General features: G+C 42.1%; 1 protein-coding gene across 2 annotated transcripts; it reads right to left on the bottom strand.

The window, feature by feature from the left end:
* Positions 1-1457: 1457 nt before the first annotated feature.
* On the bottom strand, positions 1458-26161 carry mapk1 (mitogen-activated protein kinase 1). 2 transcript variants are annotated; one of them, XM_053869902.1, is made up of 9 exons: positions 25827-26161; positions 11716-11898; positions 10611-10800; positions 10386-10502; positions 10144-10258; positions 8998-9129; positions 7536-7645; positions 7339-7467; positions 1458-4251 (listed from the first exon to the last, which is right to left on the bottom strand). In XM_053869902.1, the coding sequence occupies exons 1-8, from the start codon at positions 25970-25972 to the stop codon at positions 7351-7353; spliced, it is 1110 nt and encodes a 369-aa protein (XP_053725877.1). In that variant the 5' UTR covers positions 25973-26161; the 3' UTR covers positions 1458-4251; positions 7339-7350. The 2 variants fall into 2 exon arrangements, with proteins under 2 accessions (XP_053725877.1, XP_053725876.1); XM_053869901.1 differs by having other exon boundaries at positions 1458-4254; positions 25827-26160.
* Between the last annotated feature and the right edge of the window lie 200 nt (positions 26162-26361).

Below are 26361 nucleotides of genomic sequence, written 5' to 3'. Positions count from 1 at the left end.
CATGGTGCCTTTAAGCATCTTTAGTTTGCCTCTCTTGTTCGGGCGACGCTTCACTGTGGTCATGTAAAACAAGGGCTCTACTTGTGAACTATAATTGGGCGCTTCTTGGAAAAAGTCAGCGAGGGAGTCAGAGGTTTGTGGGCTAAATCCCAGATCGAATTAGGAATTGAAATACAGTTAATGAGACATCAGCTGAGTCAATATAATGTAAATCCACTGGCTTCATTCATGTATCTGTGAACAGGTCACTTTTATCATTTTATGAATGACCCTGGCTTCAGAGTTACTACAGTATAGTTATGCTACCATGTAAATAGAAGCTATAGTAGTCTACTTCAACGAGTTCTTTCTCAATGTCACAGTTTGTGAAACTCCCAGCCCTGTCCCCTGTGGCGCTTCATACTGGCTCCCATTTTCAGTTGTCTCGCTCACGCCACTGCGAGCGTGGATGCTAGTTCCATGTTTGCCCAACTGTTACCTTACAGTGAAGCACATCTTGCTGAAGGTCAGTTCATTCCCCACCCTTGAACCTGTCACTCAACTTGAGTAATTCCGACGCTATAAAACCCATGAAGTTGTAGATGATAAAATCCCTTTTTTTAAGTTTGCATGAATACTTGGCATCGTTCGTTCATGTTTTTTCTAACTTTCTTTCGTGGGAGGAATCAAGCTGAGGCGATGACCATGAACGCAGCAGCAACCAAGCAACACAACCGCTTCCACAAATAGCGTCCAATCACAGCGCATGCTCGCCGAAGCTCAGCCAATACGCTTCCTTTAGGGGGCGGGGCAAGTTGATGGCCAGCGAATCAGCGTTGATATACAGAGTGGGCCGCGCTCCCGCATGGTGGAAGATTGTTGTTTTTGGCTGCGCGCGCCACCAGCAGCGGCACGTGCCGAACGCCACTGCCGCATAGCGCGCATGCGTGGCTTAACACCAAGCAAGCACGTGGTCCAACCAAAACAAGTAAACAGAGAGGAATAAACAAAGACAAAGCTCGCTATTACGTCCGCAAAACCGCCTTTTTGTGGACATGAATAATCGTCCTCACTTAATGTTTTGATTAATGATCTATATTTGAGTTATAAGTGTAGCTGAGGTTTAACATATTTACTTCCATTCTGAGCACTCAGTTCAAACAATTGATGCTCGCGTCATATATGTGTCGTTTTACACTATATGTGAAACAGAGCGTTGAAGAGGAAGATTATTAAAAGTAGATTTGACCTTGTTTTGTGAATGGCCTTGTGCATCAATCCAGTGTGAGGACTACGTTGGTTGCTCAATAGAGTGACAGCGACCTCCTGTGGAAGATACCTGTAACTTATACTATCGTCACGACCTTATGATAGTGGGTGGGTTCTTCCTTTCCCGCCAACATGGCTGCACGTTTGAAGTGTTCCACAAAGCAACAGCAGTGAAGTCGTCATAAAAAAATAGCCTAGGACAGAAATCGTTAAAATACAACCAAGGACCTTTATTTTCGTTCAGAAACTGCACAATTAAAAGGTTTTATACTGATCAAACCATACAGAGTGAAGTATTTCCACTGGAGACAACTCAAACAAGAATTAGTGTCCGATAGAAACAGAACATTCATTTACAATAAAAATATCTGCACAAAAACATCGAGAGAAAAAAAGAGGGGGAAAGGAAAACGCAAAAAAAATAGAAATGTTTGCTTCTCTTTTTTTTAATACAGTCACAAATCACACAGCGGTGGCGACAAATCATTAAAAATGTACAGAACTGGAATAAGTAGAGCCCCACCCCTCCCTCAGCGCCCGCCCCTCTCTGACTTGATTGTTTTCATTTTCAAAAAGAGCGAAATACTGCGAAATACAACAGATTCCAGACTAAACGAAAGCTGCACGTCAAATTCTTGGATATCAAGACTATCGTAAAAGGCACGAACAGACAGGTTGCACAAAGAACTCGGCAGAAGCTTATCATACAACTAATCCCAGTACGCTGGTCTCACTGACCCTCCCACCCCCCGACACACACGCGCGCACACTATCTACAGGCCGGTCCGGGCAGGCACCTCAGATTGCAAACCCCCTCCCCCCCGTCCCCATGAAAGCAAGTGCAGGTCATAATCACGGGTGTTTGCAGCCAATCAGGACCTGGCGTGCAAAAAAGACAGCAATTTATTCAAAATAAATCTTCAATATACTGTATGTGAAGGACTTTAACCTCTGTGGGGAGAGCCAATGACTTTTTTACAGTGCATATTGATTTGTGTTTGAGAGTACATTGGTCCTTAAGTTAACGGTGATCGGCTCATTCACATAAAACTGGTGGATTATTATCCTCTTCCCTACATGTCCTCTCTAGGTATTCTGGAAAACAAAAAGAGTAGCCATACATTTTAGCACAAAAAAGTTACTTTCAGTGACTTCAAATGCACTGACTCCAAATGTTTAAGGAGAAAAAAAAAACAACCTAAACCGGATGAAGTACTTTTGGGAGGCCGAATACAGTCCAGCCACACAGAACCTTTAAATCAAAATAAGCAAAAGTCAGTCTGTTTCCTGGGTTCAGCATTAATAATAAATGAAGATGCCCCATTCCGTGGTTGAACTGAGGACCGCCTTCTTTCTTTGAGGTCAGGATGCCAGAAAATGATCAACCTTCTGTGACGAAACTTGAATATTGTCTTAAATATCTTCATAATACTTTGATCCAAAGGCTAAATCCCTGAAATCCAGCTAAATTTGAGTAAAGATTCAACTCTTAAAGTGCACATATATGATTCAAGCAGAGGTATAAAGAAGGAAAAATGACTTAAGCTCCGCCCACAGAGGTTAAAAACGACCTTAAATATTTATCCAACACTGTCGACATCAACCTTGGCTTTAACTCGTCATAAAAGTCATATGCTCTTTTGTTATATGCAAAATAAAGACAATCTCCTTTAATCTACACCTGACCAGATCTGATTCGTTTTGAGACATTTCAAAGGAAAAAAACGGAGGATAGCTCCACCAAAAGGAATATTTGAGGTTGATAATCATCACCTGAAATGAGTCAACAGTCTCGCACAGGAAACTTGAACATTTCTATTTCTTCACACAGATAATCAGCAAGTCTGAGTCGACCACGTCAAAACAAACGGGCAGCTTGAGGACAAATTTGACTTTTCAAAAGCAAAAATACATCTCCAGATTTGGTGTAGAATCAGCGCTTATATGGTTATTCTCCTTTTTAGCAACGGCGACGTGATGGACGTGACGTATGGAGGTCGGCTCGACGATGGTGAACAGAAAGAGAGAAAAGCACCATGTGATCAGGAAGTGATGGCGGCGGAACAGAAGAGGAGCCGGCGGCTCGTGTGGCACTTTAACGTCGTGGTCGTCTTTGTATGCGGAGCTTTTAACAGTCATGCAGAGGGCACAGTTTTCTTCTGACAAGGCGACAGATCCACTGAGACGACACACCAGGAGAAGGAGTCACATCAAGCATATTTCGATGGATAGATCTAACGGTGACTTTCCTACTGCAACACTGAGAAACAAGGAAGAACCCCCTCGATTCTTTTGTCCATCTTGTGATGAGAACAGCTCGCTCCGTACGGGAGATGAACCTAGATTTATATCAGGGCTGCACAAAATGATCAAAGAAAGGTCAGGCTGACTTAAATGGTCATGACTAATGGATTATAAAAATACTTAAAAAAAAATCAAATTCATTTAAAAACGCAAAAAAGGAGCTAAAAAAGTGATTTTAAATGACTGCAAGACAGCAACAAAAATCAAGATGGCGACGCCTCCTGACATTGTGCAGCCTGATCATGAGGCCTCGCGGGCCAGCGTGAGAGCAGCCGGAATGGCTTTGAGGCCTGGTGGAGTCATGTGGAGGCTAAACCTGACAATTTCCATTGAAGAAAAAAAAGTCTTGTTTCAGATTGTGAGTGGTGCAGTTGCACGGTCGCAGCAGGGAAGTCTTCCTACGTCACTTTTAAGGACCAAAAAAACACAGCACTGAAGTAGAACCTGACGTCAGTTACATTTATGTTGGCTTTTGAACAGAAACACTACCAGGCCCAGGACAGCCAGTAGTGATGTAGACCACCCCCACCCACCCACCCACAAAATGAACCTCAGAGTGAGAGTGATTGATTCCTGACGCCGTTCCTGAGCAAAGTGGACGGGACGAGTGGGACCGTAGGTGATGGAGACAAATCAGAAGGTCACAGCAACAGCGTGGAGGCGGGAGGAGCAGTGGCAGAAGATCGTCCACACAGTCGGCTGCTGGAGACGACACACACGCACAAAACGTTGGCAAGTCAATAAGCAAACATTAGACGCACAGTCCTCCATTACAAGTAGGAAAACTGCATTAGGCAAGTGTTAAACAACATGACAATCTCTTTCAGAGACACCAGAGAGCGCTGTTGCTACAGTCAACCACATTTCAAGACAAACCTTGGGTCTGCAGCGTTTTTCACTTTTGTCACTTTATCACTTCTATATTATTAATGATTTTCATTAAATAAATCTATCTCCTTCCATTTTAGCTTCCCATATGTCATCTTAATATTTGTTCACCTAATCTAATGTAATATTTTCTCAGGAATGCATTAGTTATTTACATACAACTTTGCTTCATAAAACTTGGTTTGATGATGGGGCTGGGTGATATGGCAAAAAAAGAACCCCACTATTTTTTGCACATCATATATTTCATAGGATCGCCATCAAACCAGAGTTTTTTTTTCTCCAAAATGCCAGTTCTTAAAGCACCTGTAATGAAAACAAACTACAATGACTAAAACAGTTTGACATTAAACAAACAACGAAGCAAATTAAATGTAACTGTCTTTGGAAAAGACGTCTCGTCTTTTCCAAAAAGTCGAGCCTATAGTTGACGCGTGTCTTCCAAGCAAGAAAATATCCACAGCTATTCCTTTTGATGGGATTTATTGAAATCCTTCTTCTGGTGACAATACAACTGCAGTATTCCAAATAAAAATAACGATAGCACGGTCAAAAACTAGTGTGCTTCTCTGGCTTCCATAACACTTTCTATGTCAACACGCCAGCACGCACGTCCCGTCGCATACGAGCAGTCACACCCACCAACAGACTGACTTAACACTGCACACCACTCATCCACCGTGCACAACACACGGAATGACTCTAACATCAAGTGTAGCGGTTATAGTAACAATACATAAAGAATATATGAACAATCTCCTGAATCTTTCACAACAAAGCAAATTAAAGTAAGTGGAGTAAAAATAACGCAAAACAATCTCTTCTCAGCTCACTGATCAAGTCCAAACCACGGTGGTTTATACTACAAACTCATCTAGGGAAAGTGAATATATATTAACAAATTAAAATTAAATGTAGACTTTTTTTATTAGACATTCTAGTAGAACTCAATCCTCCCACCGAGAGTATTCACACGCCATATGTAAGACGAGCACGTCTTCATCATGAGTCAGATTCAGAATATGGCGACCTCAGGTGGTCAAAAAAGAGAGGTGTGTCCAGAAAGCCGGATGGAGGTCAATCGTTTTCGGCTTCTCATATTTTCTCAAGGCGGAGCTACCCAGCACTGATACGGTTATTTTTTTTCCTTCAGCAAAGAACAACCCGAACTCTGTTGCAGCTGCTGGTTGATATCTACTCACCACTGACGTTTGGGCTGTAATACACACACAAAATGTACAGAAAACATTTAGGGGTTTGCGCACCACGTGCTGCTTTTCCAGTGATGTCACTGCAAAAGATATCAGTGGAGGTAACTCACAAAATCATGAATATTAATAAATGTGTTCAATATAAATCTTGTTGTCAATGGTTTTGCAAAATCTGTATTGTGATGTCACGAGAAACAGGACATGCCGCGATCGAACTTCTAAATGTTTTATTTATGTTTTTGAGTATGTGCTACACACTAGACATTAACAATGAGTTGCAACAGATGGGTTCTGCTGTCACTGGAAAATTAAAAGCATCAGACGTCAGTCGTCGGCAGAAACGCCAGGTAGCCCTGCCTCGAGAACACATCCGAAGCCGAAATTACTTCACCTACCTCTGCAGTCTGGGTTTAAAGGAGGAGCAGGGTGAGGGTCAATAATGGAGATTGTCCACAAATGTGCCATGACTATAGACCAGTGACTCTTAGAGGACTGCTAAACTTTTGTTTTACACATTTGGTTTTTTACATGAGCCATGTATGGTGGGCAGTAGTGTGTCATTGAATTGACTTGACAGCTGCAAATCCATGATAGTTAACAACTATGGAGAAGTTCTTGAAAAGAAAAAAATGACAAAGAAAGTGATAACGTTTTACCAACAGTAAAAACTGTTCATGAAAGCACCTGTTGAAGCAGTTTTGAAATGGCGATACCTTTATTTACACTTCACTTCTTTGGAGTTTAAATAAAATACATTATTTCTATTTTATGATATCGAGACATGGCTTTATTTAATTTTTTTAATTTTTTATTGAACTTTTTTTTTTCCCGCCAATTTTCTCAACAGTTATATATTTGTGATGATCACATGGTTTCATGTCATTTCACAAGGTTGTGATTTGTAAATGTGTAAGTTGATTAAATATGGTTACAGATCAGAAATGAAATCAAGAGTCATGAATAAGCCCAATTACTTGAATGGGCCCCAGGCCCATTTGTTCTGGGAAAGGTGGGCCCCGAGATCAAAAATGTTAAGAACCCTTCCTATAGACCATTTAATCACCCAGCCCTCATTGAATAAGGTCGCAGAGGCAGCTGTCGCAGAAAAGAGACCCACGTAGGCCTCCACTCCCTCAGCTGTTCTGCAGGAACACAGAGGCTTTTGAGAGTGTAACTCCAGGTGCTAACATCAGAGAGCGTTATGTTGAAGAGTCTTACAGCAGGGAGGATGGAATTAATATGTACTTTAGCCATTACTACCCAGCAATCTGACAAAAACACAGCAGAGAGAGTGAATGAGAGATGAATGGCCGCCATGCCTGCGGCCGGTGAAATACTTGGAGCTGAAAATAGAAGCCACACTGCTGAGAGGAGCAGCGATGATGCGTACGCTGCAGTAATTTAGTGTCATGCTGCTTCCTGTATCGGACGTCACTCCAACGACGGCAGCACAACAATTACAGGCCGACTCTGAAACACTGTCTTTATCAGAAACAGCCAGAGAGAGCAGCTGCAGCTCAGCAGCACAGACACAGATAATAAGCAATATCTCATTATTATAATATCTAATTTCAGGTGAAACTTTGCAGCACATCACTCTGTTACCTACAGTACTGCAGCATGTGCAGCGTGTGCAGCGTGTGCAACCTTCCATAGCACACGCTGGAGGATGGAGGATGAGACTCACCTGTGTGAGCTGTTAAGATCTGAACCCCGGCTGAAAGCGTGCAGTTTCTTCAAAGATGAGCTCCTTCAGTTTCTCTTTGGGTAGATCATCCAGCTCCATGTCGAACTTGAATGGGGCCTCTGCCACCGGCTGCACATCAGACATCATTAGGACAACTCCTCAGCAATGAGATCCTAATGCAACTTCAGTTCCCAAACCTCATCTGTGGGGTCGTAATATTGCTCCAGGTAAGGATGTGCGAGAGCTTCCTCCACTTCAATCCTTTTGTGAGGGTTAAAGGTCAACATCTTATCCAGCAGGTCCAGAGCTGCAATGAACAGATACATGGGAGTCAAAAGTCTGACACAGGAAATATACAAAGGGAAAACATAACACTGATATTTCATATTTCCACAAAGTCATCACATAATGCAACAGCAGGGAACAAAATGCATCTTCAAAATAAGGAAAGATAAATCATTCATTATACAATACAAGTAACATCCGACTTACGACCGGGATTGGTTCCGACCAACCAGTCATAAGTCAGATTGGACGAAAGTCGAATGCCATTCAAAATAGCCGACGCGAGGGTTATAGGTGCTACTGTAGTGGTAGATGGCTGTGTGAGAGTGAGATGCTGGGATACTGATACTGCCGGAACTGTCCTACGTGATGCCAGGCTGCGGTGCCAAAAATTGGATAAAAAAATAAAAAAAATAAATAAGCATCTGCTGGCCGTGGTCGTAAGTACGGGTGGACGTAAGTTGAGCAGGTCGTAAGTCGGATGTTACGTGTACTTTAAGTGATGTGTCAACAGACCGGACAGAATCCCAACACAGAGGCCAACAAGACTCACAAACATTGGTAGTGCCTTCCTGAAACCGAACCGATGAATCAAATCAATAATACTGTAACATTTATGGAGCAGATATGCAGGTTAAGAAAGCAGATAGCAAGCAGCCAGCAATCACTCAGCTGACGCTACAGAACACTTGGGAAGTTTTAGCTTCTCAAACACAGTATCAGCATCATTGAATCTGTCAAGCATGTTGTGCAAATGAGACAGGTTTCCAACATGCATTTGTGGGAACCGGCAGGGAGTTGAACTTTGTTATCAACTGCAGCTTTTTTTGGACATATCATTACTGTAGTCCCCAGCACGTCTACACTCGGACTGGACAAAAACAAAACAGATGTACCAGTGTAGCTTAAACACATGGAGCTCTCAGGGCAATAATTCCTGAATCTAAAGAGAAGTCCACTTTGTGAAAGCAGAACACAAGAGATTTCTGCGGTCATGGGTTTATAGCGAGGCATCAGATCAGCGTTGCAGTGCTGGGTTGCAGCGCTGGGTTGCAGCGTGAGAAAAATGACTTTATATTAGAACACAAATTTAATAATGTTGTTTGAGATTTTTGAGTGTCTGTCAGTGAGAGTGAGGCGACCATATTGAAGCTCAGTACTGCCCACACCAGCTAAAAACTCGTCCACATTGCTTATGCTATCTGACAGGAAAACTGAATAAATTAAGTCGAGCAATGAAACATTGTCACTGAAAACATGGAGAACAGTTCATAGTTCACATTTATAATCACTCTGCTTATTCATGTCACGAAAGGGTGGCTCTTCTTAGCCTCAATAAAAGACGACCCATAATCAATGTGGAGTGACTCGAACCTTTGGGGTCGGCATTGGGGAAGAGGCGGTTCCATGGCACCTTGCAGCGTAGCGGCAGTGACAGCAGATAGTTCCTGGCCTTGATATTGATGATGCAGTTGAGATCCTCCTGAGAGGGAGAACCCAAAATCCCTGAGGGGAGGAAACAAGTTTGCACAAAGACAAGCCATTAAACACACACACACACACCTGTGAATATGCAGGTTGGACATCACCATTAGAATGTGTCAATACCAGGCCTGTTGAAGTTCATGCGTTAATCTATGAGATTAATGTCACGGTATTTCACAAATTAAAATTCTTTAACGGTGTTAATGTAATTTATAGTACGGTGCATGTGCGACCTCTGACGCAGAAGCCAGAAACCCTTACGAATGTTAGTGTAATCAATTGGCCAACAGATTTCATGGGACACAATGCGGAAGATGAAAACGTTTACGATGATTGGAGGAGGAATTATTTCCAGAATCCCGAGTGACAGAACAATTGACTGATGGAAAGTTGCGTGCACAGTTTGTACATGTGAGTTCTGCTACCACCGCAGCAGTTCCTCGTTGAAACACCATCTGAAAGCCACTGAAAACACGACTTTGACCGTTCACCAGCCAGCGCTGCACATATACAGTTTCAAGATTCACCACAGCAACACGTCAATACTAGAGAAAAAAAGTTTCACCCAAAATGATTGCGCGCACCCTAGAGGCGCAAAACAGACGTGTCAGCAACTAGAGTTGGACAGTTAGATTATAAAAATGTATTAAGGCATTGTTAAATCACATTCAACATGCAACATGTGTTGTTCAGTGATCAAGATGCCAGTCTATTTAATGCAACATTTGGCTTTGTGTGTCTTGATTTATAAGCTGCATCATCTTTTTTTTGTCCTACGCTTTCCAGGATTTATTCATTAAAAAATGCTCAATCACCTGGCGGGCTAATTTCTTTGAAAGCACATAGCTCGATGAATAGTTTAGTGTTTGACTTAACACAAAAGCAACAGTTAGGAAGCAGATTGATTCATTTGGAGAAAAAAAGAATCACACATTATTATTATTTTTGCCTCTTCAGTGCACCTAACGTGCATTCTGACAAACTACTCAGCGCTGAATCTCATTGTCTTTAGAACATAAATGCAGCAGTATTTACCCAGGATGTGGTTCAGCTGGTCCAAATAGTGCTTCCCAGGGAAGATGGGCCTGTTGGAGAGCATCTCAGCCAGGATGCAGCCCACCGACCAGATGTCTATGGACTTGGTGTAGCCCTGCAGAACAAATGGACACAGACCAAGATCACAAGCTTGTGAGGATAAACAATGTTTTTAACTTCAACATAATGGAGCTGTACCACAATATGTAAATATTGGGGAAGGTGGAATGATCCTCTCTCACCTTGGAGTTGAGCATGATCTCAGGAGCTCGGTACCAGCGAGTGGCCACGTATTCTGTCAGGAAACCAGTGTGATCGTGGTCCGGATCGGCCACACGAGCCAGACCAAAGTCACAGATCTGCAGGTCAAACAAAAAGATGCTTTTGTTCAACACAGCTAAACTACATTCAATAAAGTCCACTTATAATCTGTGCTACACTTGAGCCAGAAAGCCCAGATATCACACCTTGAGATCACAGGTGGTGTTGAGCAGAAGGTTGGAGGGTTTCAGGTCGCGGTGCAGGACGTTGGCGGAGTGGATGTACTTGAGCCCTCGCAGGATCTGATAGAGGAAGTAGCATATATGGTCGTTGCTCAGGTGTTGAGTCTTCAGCAGCTTGTACAGGTCCGTCTCCATCAGGTCCTGCACGATGTATCTGCAGACGGTTAAAGAACTGACACTGCGACGAGGTGGCACATATGATCGGGACACTAACATGGGAACCGGTCGACCCGGAGGTAATGCAAGTCGAGCTGAGTCACATGACCAAAAAGAGAAATTGGGTCCAGGGGACTAAGGAGGATCGTCAGCTCCTAAAATTCACGTCAACTTGAGCTGAAGAAGACTAAGGTGGCGCAATTTTGTTTTTGGTGAAAAACATACTGGTGGCTACGGGCTGCAAAAATCCTCATAAAGAGCGATGCATGCTTTGGTAAGTGCTCGTGTTATCTGTGGAGCAGAAGGCAGAGTTGCTGCAGGCCTCCGTCACAGACATTTCACAACACATTATGCAACCGACAGCAACTGCGGGCCGGACCTGCTTGCTGTCGGGCGGCAGAGGAGTGTGCTGTTGCCAAAGTCATGGTGACTGGTGTGACAATTATGTCATAAAACACAACTCCAAACACAATGCATGCACAAGACTTGGACACCTCACTACCACCGCGGCAGTCGCGAATGGAGATTTTGACTTTGGAGCTAGTTCCTTACGCAGAAGTGAGCTGGGAGGGGCAGGGACAGGACAAGGTGCACGGAAGACAAATGACTATTGTTACGTCCAATAAAATGCACCGACAGGGTGCATGTTTGAACTGAAAACAGCGGCCTTAATGTGCCCAAGCTTGAGATCGTTCAGTCAACAAAGGCGTGAATCCTCAAGTTTTAAGATTGATGGGTTTCTGTAAAACCAAATCCAAAAGGAAAGAGCAATAAAAGTTGTACTTTTAACCCCCTGTTAGGTTGACATACATATTACACAATTACAAGCCATTCAGACTTCAAGTGTCATTTGAACTGGAATTCAGGTATTACAGGAATATCTCTGTGCCTCGGTCAGACTGCAGAAGGATACACGTCCTTCATCTGGTCAATGGTGGGCGTGCGGATGATGTCATTGATTCCAATGATGTTCTCATGTTTGAAGCGCAGAAGGATTTTGATCTCTCTCAGTGTGCGCTGGCAGTACGTCTGGTGCTCAAACGGACTGATCTTCTTGATGGCCACACGGATCTTATTGTCCCGGTCATAGGCAGAGCTGAGGAGACAGGAAAACACACCTTCGATTAAATAAAGTCGAAAACGGACTAAGAGCAGTTATGGTGGCATCCAAACACGCAGTGCGGGCAGGCATCTGCAGAGGAACTCAAATACGGTAAACATATTAGAGATGTAATGGCTGCTGATAAAGGGATAACCATGGCAAAATCCCAGATGGCTAGTGTTACCGTATCCTGTCTTAACAAGCGCATTAGATGACCACACATTGTCAACAGCATAGTGGTGCTGCTCATTGTTGTATAAAAGCCATCACTAAGACTATTTTGTGAATACATACCGAAACGTTTCAGTCGTGTGAGCCAGTTGGGCATGTGAGTTAAGTGTTTTGACTGAATGCTGTGTTGAGCTCTGCACTACAGTCTCTCCAGCAGAAGACCCGCAAGACATCGCCGCAACAACATTGTTCTTATTAAGCGAAGCCAAATGATGTGATTCACTGATGCATTTGTTTTTCCTTTATTTAACACAGAGTGCGCGCAGCATCAGACCCAATGATGCACCAGCTGAACCTTCAAAGGCAGACACCAGCAACTCCAGATATGTGGACATTTGATTGTGTGATCAATGGTTGCTATTATATTGATATTCGATTTGCAAAACCAGCAGGACGTTATTCAACCTGGAAAAGATTATTACTGTGCTTTGTTTCTCTAAACACCGTCACATTATTTTTAAACTAAACAGAACCCTCTGAAATGATTTCAGCGTCTTCATGTGCTTAATGAACATTTGAGCACACTGCAACAACAATATAATGATAACCATGGTATGATATACCGCTGCATCCCTAACACACATGTATAGTCAAAGATGCTCCTGTAACTACTGCCAACGTCACTTTAACAGACCTTAATCATTTGTGACACGGATGTCTTCATCCACACAGCTGCACACATGTGCAAAGTCCCCTGCTACTGCTGCCACACACACCTATGTAAAAGACCCTGGTCACGACTGGCAGTTAAAGCAACAGCCTTACCAACAATAAACTATAACAGGTGCACAACAGACACGCCATCAAACTATCTTCTGTGATTCCTGGTAAAAGGTGAAAATGTAATAACACAACATGCAGACCGTGCAATTTTAAAGCCTGTGTAAGCATTCACACCCAGATTGGATCCTCATTATCTAATAATGTGCATAAATCCTGAGAGAATTGAGTTCAAGTTCAACTCAGCACTTTCTAAATGATATGAAGCGCCACACTCCTGACCTCAAGCTCCTGCACTCATTTGGATGATGGGGATGCTAATAACGGGACCAAATGAAAATGTTCAAAAACAACAAGCAGAACGAATGTCAGTTCTTCCTTACGGTCACAAGGGGGCCTTATGAGAAAGTGACACCAGCACAGTGACAAATGGACATTTAGTTGCAATGTTACTTTTTTTTGAGCTTGTAAAAAGCATGTTTGTGTTTTTTTAAGAATATCAATATTTGGAAAAATAAAAATATGCAAAATAATTAAAAACTGAATGGAGAAGTTTAATAGCAACAAATGTAAATGTAAATGAAAGGAATAACAGAATGTAATAAAAAAAGAATGAATGAAATGAAAATGCATAAAAAGAAAAAAAAAGGATAAACCACAATGTTGAACATGAAATAATTTTGAATAGGTTGAAAATATTAATTACATCAGCAAAAGCGTCACACCAAAGTAACTGGACAAACAAACCTTGTTAAAAAAAAATCCCTAAAAACCAGATATAAAGATAATCTTGTGTTACAGATGGAGCCAAAATTCTTTTGTGAACAGAAACTTCAACGACACCTTGGTAAAAAGACACTATCCAAAACAATAAAAAAAAAAAAAAAACACTGCATGCGGTTATTAGCTTTAATGAAAAGCTTCAGGCAAATGAAACACACGTAGTAATTCATGATGTACACTAACAGATACAGTTCTCTGGGAGAGAGCAGGAAATTTCTCTTTATTTTGGAAGCAGATAGAGTCTGCTGTTTGACATGGGCCCCGGGAGACCTGAGATTCTGTTAAGTCAGCAGATCTGATAAGACATCTTTGACATAATCCTTCTGGGAACCGTGTTCCAGCACTGCAGTTTTCATTTTAACGCGGTGGGAAAACTATTTAGTAAACACCAAGTGTTTGTTGGATTGCCATTGTGAACCGACACAGCTGTTTTCGGCATCACAGCAGATGCTTTCCGACCATTTTTATTGTGACGGAAATATCCCACAAACAAAGCCATTATGATTTCTACTCGCAATCCTGGCCAGACAACTCCTCCACTCTGTCAAAGATGTTAGTGAGAATGTCCGCCACTACAAATGTTCACGTCCAATTCTCCATAAATAGAGCTTCCCACACCGGGCCCGCTGTGGATCCTGAAACTTGCCTGTGTCATCAAAACATTGAGTCGAGTCAATACGAGTGTTGCCTTCCAGGGCTGTGACTAATTTATACAAGTCAATGTTATTTTAAGGCTGGCTTGGTAATTTCACAACGAGATCCAAACAAAACATGCTTCTTTTTTTTTTTTAAATAAATTCAGTAAAACGCAAGTAAATGGATACAAAAAGTCATTTTTTTAAAGTCTCATTTATTACCAGCGTCTCATCTGATGGATGGAGGACATTCCTGACCCCCCTTTATTCTTCGATCAATTCTGACCAAGAGGTTCCCTGGACAGAATCTTTCTGATCTCCATGTGACTTTACTTTCTTATACACACAGAAGGCAACCAGCAGACACTGATCTTGACTTATGGCCTCTACTACAAGCCCATCACATACGACAGAGCTTCTCCATGAAGACAGCTACTAATGTTATTGTTTCTGTTGATGTCACAGGACACCCAGGATTTTTTCCCCAGCAAAGGGGTGTCTCCACTGATAGGGGGCAGGAGAGACGGGGACAGACAGTCAGATGACAGAGAGCATTGTACATCTTTCTTGTTCCTCCTTCACAGTCACAGTCTAGGAAGTGTTGACAGCGCCAGTCACACTTCACTTCAAGTCCACAAGAATGGCTGAAAATGCAGGGATTGGGCAGAATGACGGCAGAGTTTTCTTGTTTGACCTGCGACGCAAAGACCATCTGCACCACGGAGCTAACAGGTCACAAGACATCTAACTGAAACCTTTTTTAACACTCACGCAGAATCAAGGTTTCCTCATTGTTTCACAGTTTACTTAAAACTAAATGCAGCACTCGATAATGAAAAGACAGAAACGCTCAAAATAGTTATTACTTTTCCAAAGCAATGTGAGCAAATGATGATTTATCTGTAAACCGCCCAAAAATAATGATGCCATATAAGGTAAATTAGTAATCTATCACAGTGCAGGTCAGATAAAGCTGACAAAATAGTTTTCCCGGCTAACAATCTGTCAGGATGTCCACTTTGTAAGGCACTGTAAAACTAATACAGCCCAAACCTTTTATAATAACGAGACATTGCAGTTTGATCTTTTTAATTCAAAATAGTTCTTTTCATTTGACCCTGCTCAAAAATAGCCATTCAGTGTTTTTGAGCTCCTGTCAAATGACTGTGCAGATGAAAGTCACATCTTCAACAATATTACTGTTCCATGTTTGTTCAATACCATCTTTTATGTTGCAAAACTGCCTTTTATCAGAGCGTTTACATTTTGCTATGTTTATGTGCTTTGAACAAAATCTGTTCTTTGTCCCTAAATGATCTCATGGTCCCTCCCTTTTAGGTCTGTTTTACACAACTAGTTAGCTTGCACTGAGCACAACCTTGTAAACTATCCTCAAAAATACATGTCAAATTTGTGATAACATCGTGATTTCATATTAAAGAAATCATGACGTGATATTTTGGCCAAATCGTCAAATTTGCCTTATTTTTCTAGTCTTGGCATTAGTCTCCAATCAATGAAGAGTGGATTTCTCTGGTTCCTTAACAAACCGTTCCCTTTTGATAATCTAATTCAGTGAATTTTAAAGGCCATTTTCAAGAGCATTCAGCACAAAATGTAACTTGTTTTGTGTCTACAGGAGCTGCGCAAATATTACTATGAGACCTACCACAGACCTAATTATACATGACTGAATTACACTAATAGTCGACTCCAGGGATATAGAGACACAAGTGGAAATTCTGCTGTTACAAACTGTCTGCATGAACCAAAACCACATTGGATTCACTAAACCCTGCCAAGGAACATTGTCTGCTTAAATCAGTTTCTAAATAATATGACTCAGTTCCCTTAATCCTTCAGCATAGACACACAGTCAATAGTGATTTTATTTCTGCACATTACAAACAAGGACAGAGTGAAAACACCCACATAGTAGGACTAAATAAGAAAGTGGGTTGCTATAGTGATGTGGGTGTAGGGACTGAAATGTAAACACAAGTGTGCCAGCCTTCTGCGAGGGAAATATGAGTGACCTTCCTCTCCACTTGTGTGCGAGGAATGTGAATGCGTGTGTGGGAGGAAGCTGGTCTCTGTGCAACTGTTGCACACAAGAAGGTACCGTCGATGAGAGTGAGAGGCAGGCAGATACAAGACCCGCTAGAAGCTCATCCAGGGCTAAACATCTTTGTACATTAGGCCTGCTTTTGGAGCACTCAAACGCTTTGGTCTCTCAGCTGACATCTAAACTCCAGTGCTATGTACGGACGGTTCCACTTTCAATACCGTCAAATACCTTTTTTGAGTTTTTTTCCCTCCAAATAACCAGAAGCAGAGACAGCTTTAATGGCCAGTAAAACGAGTGATAGACAGTACGGGAAGTACCGGCTGGTGCTAAGAGAAAGGGTTGCAGTTGACGTTTTACTAAAAGGAAAACCATTATGACATCACTTGCATTAACATAGTCTACACTCAATCTGGTTACAATAGCTTTATATGACAATAAATAAGGATAATAACGTGTATAATAAAAAGAACGTCAAATATAAAATGGGAAAGTATGCAAAGAACAAGCTAAAATAAATGATTTGACCATTTATGAGAAGGAAAGTAGACACATTTATTAAGGTAGTTGCGACATCACCTTGGCTCCGGCTCATTGCATCAACCCACACACAACATTTCCCCATATTTACTGAGACAAGCCTACAGTTGGGTCACCGTTGCTGAGAAAAGCAAGAGACTTGACTGAAGAGGAAGTGCAAAGTACAACGAGTTGAGTGACACCTGCTGCCTCCAACGTCACGATCTCAACCCTTTTACTCTTATCAGCCAACAGTGGACTTTGTTTTCCGAGAACGCACTTCGACAAATTCATCCAAGAAAATAAACCATGCTTGGTGAATTTTGTGCCAAACTGGAAAGTGTGTCTGTACGGCTATGTAACCAGGTTAGATTCAAAATAACAGTCAACAACAATCAGGGACAGACGGCTCCGACATTTCCCCCTGTGGCCTGGGAATGTCTTCGTCAAAGTTGCTTCAAGCAGCTAAGGAAAGGAAATACAGGTTTGAGCTGACACATCTTACAACACCGGAAAAAGCATCGGTACAAATAGAGAGAAAAGCTCTGATGTCAGTTTATGTTGAATGCAATTTTAAGTTCATGAGTGACGCTTATGCGCTGTTCATGTTTCCATCTCTGATGTGCGGAGTATTCACCGAGCATGCTCAGTGAAAAGGAAAAAAAGGAGGAGGAGGGGGCTGCATGTTCAAGGAGACAGAAATACAAGGCTTTACACCACATCAGACGTATTATGCAATGGAGCCTGTTACCATGACAGTGTTGCAGGGGGTGGGCTTCAAGGTGAAAAGCTTGCTAAGGGCAGCGAGAAGATCGAGATGTGTACGAGTAATTTGCAACACCTCGGAATGCAACAGATAAAACCTGAGTACAGCATCAGGTGAAGGATTGTAGGTGTGAATATCTCAGGTGTGAATTGTGACATTCACACACTTGAGGAAAAGAATATGGTTCCTGTGTTTCATCCTCGAGTTTACACCAGGGTAAACAGACTGTTCCACAAAGGGCTGCAGTGGCTGCACGTTTTTGTTTCAACCAAACAAGCACACACAGTTTAACCAATCAGGCGTCAGATGAAACAAGCGACACCTGACGGAGAATCTGCACACTAGATTGGTGAAGCTGTGTGTACTTGATTGGTCGGAACAAAACCCCACTGTCCCCCTCCCTGGAACAGTTTGGTGAGCTGTCGTTAAGACTGTTTATAAGAACAGTTGTCTGTGTTATACAAGTAAACACAGACGAACAAGTTCAGACTTTTTTTTTGTGGTACCAAGTATCTCAGTATTACTGAGTATCAAAAATTGTGGAAAATGACTGGTACTGGTATAGACTACCAACATTTTTGTATTGTGACAACCCTACTTCCTAGAGACATAGTGGAGGTGAACTGGCTATAAGAAGCGCTACAGGAAATGACGGACACCCCGCTTCTATGGAGGTTTGACGCTCAAATTGTTTGTTTATCTTCCTGGTCAATTGTTCAGATGTAATCCATAAATCCAATCCAAGTGTCATAATTAAAACAAAGCATTTTGCTTTTTAACATATTAGTTCCCATCCTGTGTTCCACTATCAAACAGGGCAACACTTGAAACTAGTTTTGGATTCAGCTACCAGTGGAACTACGTTATAAAGATATGTGGTTATAGTCCATTTTTGTATCTCCTCGTATCCTTGTCAGTAATTCAATGTAAACGTAGTGGCGGCCATTTTGTACACTTTAGCAGTACATACATTTGGAATTTCATTTCGATGCAAAACCACTAAAGCTTGTGAAATATTATTACAGATGAAAAGATTAGACTATTGGACCCCCAAAGGAGGTCAACGGAAGCAGAAGACTTTTGCAGACGTTACACCGCTCTGCTGTCTTCTGTGTGGTGCTTTGGAAGATACCACCTGACTGAACAGAAGAAGGCTGGCTCTGTCATTGAGATGAAACAGGAGTGTGGAGGAGGTGTTGGAGAGGAGGACCAGAGGGACGGCATCATGACCAACCCCTCTCACACTCTCTCTATGATCAACGGTGACAGATGGACCTTCAGTCAGATTTCGGACCAGGACTGAACACTTCTGATGCTTCTTTCTGCCCATGAAATGATACCATCACAGGACTAGTTTCTTATTACTTTGTACCATCGATACTTTCCATCCATGTGTTATTACAATCTCTGAAAACTAATCACCATCAATAACCACAGGTCATCTTCAACTACGAACTGTCTGGAAGTGTCGTCTTGCAAGTCTGATGCACTGCCAGGACTCTTCATTACCCAAAGAATGAGAACAAATGACGTGACAATGACAAATGTCCTGCTCCCATTATATATATATATATATATATTTTTTTTTCTACACAGCCTATGAATCACACATAAAGCTGAGTCACCACCACGACGATGACAGAGCTAGCTGTAGTTGATTCAACTTAAGAGCAAACGTGTGAGATATGGGTCGGATATGGGTATGACCAAATAATCTTTGACTGGTGTTGAACCACTCCTGCTTGGTCATCACGAGCCAGTTCAGAGACGCCGTTTTCACTGCAGATGTCACGATGCGTCACGCATTGATCCAATTGCCTAGCACTATTGATCACAACCCATAAGAGCAAACTATACTCAAAGTAAGTACCTCAACTTTAAATGCATTCTATGACAGTCAAATTCTCAACTCAACACCGCAATAATAAAACTTGAACCTCTGTAAAATAGCTAACCTCAACCGAAAGCGCATTACAAAAGCCACAAATGTGTAATCCAATCCATTTATACTAAACCCCTAATCCGATAACGTTAAAACGTACGCTCTCATCTTATTGAATCCTTGAATGCGCACTCTAATCCTCGAAAGTGCAACTGAATCCTCAAAAGTGCAACCAGCACCAACATTTCATGCTCAAATGTCTTGGCAAATGCTGAAAGACAACACTCAAATGCATAACTTGGCCAGACATTCAAAAGCACTTTACTTCCTTCGTGGTACAGCATTACAATATGCTGATATTCTTTGTCCTTTAAGAAAAAAAAGGAGCTTCTAGAACTATTTCTATGAGCTCATCTTTGCCAGGTGGTGCAGAAAAGAGCTCGCAAACATGGAACATTTGGAGAGGAAAGCCCTCACTGATTTTGACATTAAACAAGTAACTTGATGACTTGCGCCCACATCAGGGCTACTTGATTTACAAAAAGATGACTCAGACTGTAGTGTTCACATTAGTAGACGGGGATGGAGATTTGAATCCAACTCAACATCCTAAACAGAAAAATATTTAACTATTTAAAGGCCAACGGTGGAAAGTCCTGACTTTCTTTTTTTTTTTTTTTTTTTTTTTTAATGCAAATCCAATTTCTGACCAAGAGTGAAAGCCCACGCTTTCTTCAGCTGTTTCTTTAAAATGAAACAGAAAAGGCAGCAGAAAATGCATCATTAACCTTTGTCTACCGAAAGCACAAATAGTTTAGGGACTTTCATTTCAAGCTTTCTGTATTTACTTCATCTTCTCATTCTACTGCTACAGTAGATGAAACCTGCAATATAACCTGCCATATATCTTCGGTTTCGGGTTCTTCGAGGATCAAGTCACAGCTGGCACTGTGCGGAATGAGGTGACCTTCCTACACTCCCTTCACGACACAGCAGCAGCAGCAGTCGACAGATTTAAGTTCTTACTTGAAGCACAAGATCACGGTGCTCACGTCAACTCAGACATAAGCAGTGACATGAGAATCTCTCAGGCTTGATGAACCGTAAGTCACAGAGCTTGTCGTAATCAACCAAATTACATCTCCTTCTCAATTGCACAACAGAATTTCAGTGTCAAGGCTCTCATTCTCTCCTCCCTCTCTTCCATTGGATGTGGAGTGGCGCTACTGATGTCAGAGGCAGAGGGGTTACCATGGCGATGTGCTCCACGGTGGCATTTCAAGAGGACGGCTCATGGCTGTATGAAGCAGAGCATTGACGACGAATCAATGCGGATCAAGTAGATGAATTCAGAGGACGCTAGATGTGGGGATTTCGCGATGACGTGTTGCCATGGCGTGAATACAATTAGTTATGAACGCAGTGTTGGCAACCTTTAGCTACAGCCAGTGGACAACTTTACAACAATGTACAGACAAATCATTGTTGCATGTCATGACAGTCTCTTTTGCCAGCACTTCTGTGGACACCGATTTCCAATGTGTACGTTTTGTTGTAAATCATTAGTCCCTAAAACTAAACTATTTTGTGAGAGTGCAGGAAATAGCACACTTTTTTATATTGTTACTCCTGGTAAGAACAGCATTTGCTGATTATGGAACCCCCTAGTCATAATATATTTTGTTGCACGGTTGCAACAACAGACATTAATGCCTTCTTGTTTATATGTCGTGCACCACATTTTGTAGGCAAGGACCACTAGCACACCTGAACCATCCTGTGCATTTCAAACTTTTGAAAATGTTTACAAATATATTGTAATATTTGCAAATTAGCCAAATAAAGGATTTTTCACAGCATCAATAAGCAACTGAACAACTCACAGACAAACATTCTCCACCTTTACCTTCCAGACCTCATCCCTGCCCCAGTGAGCTGTAGGGATGCACCGATCCAACTTTTATGGTCCCGATAGCATGGCTTTGGGTATCCACCGATACCTATCTGATACCAGTGCAAGTAACTAACCTTCCTGCTAACACTGGTCATGCTTTGATGGTCATGGAGAAAAAAATTGCAGTCCCACGCTGTATAAAACTGAAACCATGACATGGCAACTGGCCATTCGAGTGTGGACGACAGTAGTTCGTGTTCATGGTTTTACTTGTACTTTCTCTCAGCAGTTGAGAATTTATTAGATCCACCCGTGTGTGCATCCGACGAGACAGCGGACGCAGTGGTGTGATCAGCCGATTTATGAGGCGCTCCAGAGAAACACGGACCCAGACAAAGCAGCATAAGGAGAGCCCAGTGGATTTTATAGTTTTGATTCTGATATTGTTATGAAGAGTTTTAACCGCATGTTTAATTCAATAACAATGACATCCGTAGTTCAGAGACTTGGTGATGTTTTTATTTGATGATTCGCAGATCTAGAGTTTGGTAGCGAATTGTCACGTGATCCAAGTTTGTTAGTTCGCTGTTTTGCATGATTATATTATTGTGTCATGTATTTCTTATTATTCATAATCCATCGTTCAACGAAGCATTTCTCTCAAAATACATAATATGGAAATATTGGAGCATGATTGATAAAAAAAACTAAATGAAAAAAAAAAACATTGCACCACAGTCAATGATGTCGAACACAACACGCATAAATACTGTTTGATAGAAGTACAGCAATGAGACGTCACCTTTTCAGCAACCACGACACCGCCGTGGCTGCCAGGTAGAGAGGTGAACTAAATATAACACTTTTCAAAAGCCACTTCAGCAGCCTTCCCTCTGTGATCTAATGTCCATGTGGGTGGGCTTTTAAAGGTTTGGGACGCCATGGAAGCTTCTGAGTATCATCACTCCAACTGTATCTCGCGATTGTGTAAGCAGATGGGCTGTATTAACTGACTCAGAGTTAGTAGGAGCTGAAGAGCACCCCGGGCTCTTACTTATCTTCAACTGCTTCATTTGGCCTGGGAGCCTAGGAAGGAGTAGTTTCAGACCTCTATTTGTCCAACGTGTTTCTGCAGACTAGTGGACATGACATTAACGCTCGCAAGGGGGAGCAGCAATAGTCCACTCTGTGGACAAAGTTGTTGAATGTTTTGGGCGTTTCACCCCCACAGCTAGTTTTACTAATGCAAATCTGGCAATTTTCAATTCTTCTATTTGATTCCTTCATGGAGAAGTAGCCGAAGACAGCAGACATAGTGGCTGGCTGACTGCCTGGCTCTGTTGCTGCACATGGGGGCGGGTCCTTCAAACAGGACAGGCAAAAGCACAACTGTACATGTGTATGTACAAATACTTGAAAAGAAGCATCCAAATACAGAAAAACTGCAATGTTTTTACATTTTCAAACGATTGTGATGATGTCACAATCCTCATTTTGGTGCCGTTCTGACAGGTTTCAGCCATATTTCGAAACAATGGTGTATCATCCAATCTGTAGCCGTTCTCACCTCATCTGTCTTTTTGTTTGTCCGGACGGATGTGCGTGGAAGTGGACGTTTCTTTCAGGATTCTCCCATTGAAGACCACTATAATCATGTCCAACTCCATGGAACATTTCCCGCTCATTCCCACTTCATTGTCACATTTCCACTTCCTTTTAATATCTTTAATCAAAGGAAATTTCATCTTTAAAAGAAGAGATCAATATTCTGACCGTATGGCGGCTCTCTTTTATGCTGTGTCGCGCTCATGTACACATAGGAGAAGCCCTGACCGCTACTCTCTGAGGTTATAAAGGTCTGGATTTTGAATGTGCATACCAGCGTCTGACTATTATGACATGTGTTCTTATGCAACTGCACACAAAACTGAAGCAAAAGTGAACAAACACTAATGCTAGCAGTCACTACAGAGCTCACTGCAACGTTTTCCCATTTGGTTTGATTATTGACAAACGCACCAAGTAAGGATCATACGAAGCAAGAGACAATAGAAAAGCAAGACTTATCAAAGGGGGAATGTGGACATGGAGAAAAAACACTGGAGGTGAAGAGACCAGAAATAAAGGAGGGAAAGAACGGTACTGACTGGACTGTGGCAAATGAGGACATGAAGAGGATCAATTAGATGAGGGAGGATGAACAAGACAGGAGAAGGTGGGAGAAAAAGAGGAGAGTATAAAGCACCTGCTATTCAATGTCCACATAAAAACACATTTTTGTTTCTCAGGTCAAATGGGTTCAATTAAAAAAAGAAAAAGTTGACCCAACTGGTTCTGTAGCCCATTATATTCGATTTCTGGCAGAAAAATAAGCAAGTGAAATGACTTCAAACATGTTTCGCACTACAGAAACCAAATGCATGAGATTATTCCACCTAAAATGTCATCTGAAAGATGGGCTCTACAAATGACTCAACGTGCGCGTCAGGGTTTGTGGACACACGGCCACAATATGCGTCTGTGGTTTTTGCACTTTGCAGAAGCAGAAGCAATCGGGGGAAACTAGTTGATGCAACGTGTCAGTTGTGTTGTTTGAGGCTTCTCTACTGCTTGTGAAGCATTATGTACAACAGGTCAACTGCAACGTCTGATAGACTCACAAGATAAGAGGTTTTATGGCAGTCTCCGGTTACCTGAGCAGAGTGTGAATCATATTTCAGCCAAACAAAACCTCAGTTAGCGATGCAACTATAGAGGGTTGTTTCATTGACATGTATCAACTAATTAAAAAAAAAAAAAAAAAAAAAACAGCAAAAAAAATCAAGATCAATATTCAAACAGCACAATGGAGATGGGAAGGGAAAAAAACATTATGTTTTGACATCACTGGCAACAAACATTTTTCTGGTTCTGATTATAAAAATAAATCCATGAAAGAGGAGGAAGATGAAAGACTGTAGCAGAGGTCAGATTTGACAATATGAATCTTGAATTGCTAAATATGCAGTAAAGAACATTCAAATCAACTCCAAGGGTCTGGTGTAGTACCAGTATTTCCCTCTGAATCTGGAGAAGGTTCCGGATGTTTGAGAACGATGGGTTAGAAGAGAGCAAAAAAGTAAATCAGAAAGCAAGACTATGACTTCAGGCCCAGGTTATTCTTTCATGTCTCTCAAATGAGGGCGGAGATCATTAAGAACCGTCTGTGTGAGGCATGGAGCCCTACAAAGACGAACATATCGGGATAGACAGGAAACTGGTGAGGAGTGCCAAATGGATTCAACGTGAGAGTAGGATTACATCAGGGATCAGCTCTCTTCCTCTTTTCTGTGGTGGTGGAGGACAAATGCGGTTAAAGGAGAGTCTCCATGGACCATGTTGTTTGCTGATGAAATAGGAATTTGTTGGGGAAGTAAAGAGGTTGTGGTGAGGCTAGTACTTGGGGGTAAATCATTCAGAGTACAGGACAGAGATGAAGGAGGTGAAGAATCAGGATGCACTGATCCACAATCCGATAGCTGAATCCGGATATCTGCCCACACCAATATTACCACGATCAAAAAAAAAATGAACTCAGTTTGCTTCATAAATACCATTATTGCAGCTTGTGTATTAGAAAAAGCAACTAGAGGTCAGAATATGACCAGAAAAAGAAGTCCAAACAACAAGATATCCCGTCAACAGTATAATTATTATCCTAAAAACACATTTGCAACAGTGCAGATTTGACACTTACAGTGGATATTTATTAAAACCAAGACAAATATATGTTGCAAGTGAAGATGCTGCTTCACTGACATACATGAACTTCCCAGACCAGCCCAGCTTCAGATATTTGACTGACGTAATGACACAAGCAAGTGTTGGGGAAGTGAAAACCTCAGGAGTTGAAGACAACCAGTGAGGTTCATGCGTGTGGTAAATGAGGACATGAAGTGATTGACTTTAGAGGATGGAGATAAGAAGATGGTGTGAAAAAAAGGATAATCACATTTTTCTATACTCTAGCAGGAAACCTGAGTCACAGGAAAACTACTGATCAGAGGATGTTCCAAAGCGGGTGTGCTTGGAAAACGAGTCCATCGGGAAGACACCAGCCACTGAGAGAGCACAGTCTAACGCACATGCATCCACGATGAAGATGTCAACGCCACAGTGATTTGAGAGACCACTTCAACAGTACAGTAAATGGCAGCGGAGCGCTTTGAAAACACGTATAAGTCATGGAGATTCATGTACTTATGTCTAATGTGCATTCACTGGGACGTGTCCGACGGTACATTTTGAAATGACGAAGTGAAATATCAGCACAGAAGCTCACTCCACACTGTTGCATGCTAACATTCCAGTCATTCAGCAGTTTGGGAGCAGGTCTTTCAACGCCTGATTTCAATCATGGCAGGTAAGAAATGCTGGAAGCCACTTACCAGACCATGCCATAGGCTCCCTCCCCGATGTAGGAGAGGTTGCTGTACCGAGGCCCGACGTCGAAGGCCTGCCCGCGGACGAGCTCCGTTCCCGGCCCGGGGCTGGGGCCGCAGCCAGCAGGGGCAGACACCGCAGCTGTCGCCATTACTAACACTGGCTCTTCTCTAGTGGATATCACGGAAGCAACCAACACGCTTCGGCTTCAGTCAGCGCCTTATAGTCCGTCGTCAGCTGGGTTCTGAGTGTCAAAGGCCTAGAGAGGACTGTTTGCAAGAGGACAGCGAGCGTTCAGAAGCACCGGAGCTCCGCTGAGCTGACGGAGGCTGCTGCAGGAAATAACGGAGGCGGTCACGTGACGCTCTGTTGTCGTTTCTTTTCCACTCAGTGGTTTCCTCATCATCGGCGCCATCTAGTGGTTGACATGGACGTCATTCTTTATCATGTACAGTGTACATACAGTACAGTATATATATATATATATATATATATATATATATATATATATATATATATATATATATATATATACACACA

The sequence above is a fragment of the Synchiropus splendidus genome, chromosome 7 (assembly GCF_027744825.2).
Source record: "Synchiropus splendidus isolate RoL2022-P1 chromosome 7, RoL_Sspl_1.0, whole genome shotgun sequence".
In the NCBI taxonomy this organism is placed as follows: Eukaryota; Metazoa; Chordata; class Actinopteri; order Syngnathiformes; family Callionymidae; genus Synchiropus; species Synchiropus splendidus.
Note: the sequence above shows the minus strand (reverse complement) of the source record. Positions and strands in the feature narration are given on the sequence as shown.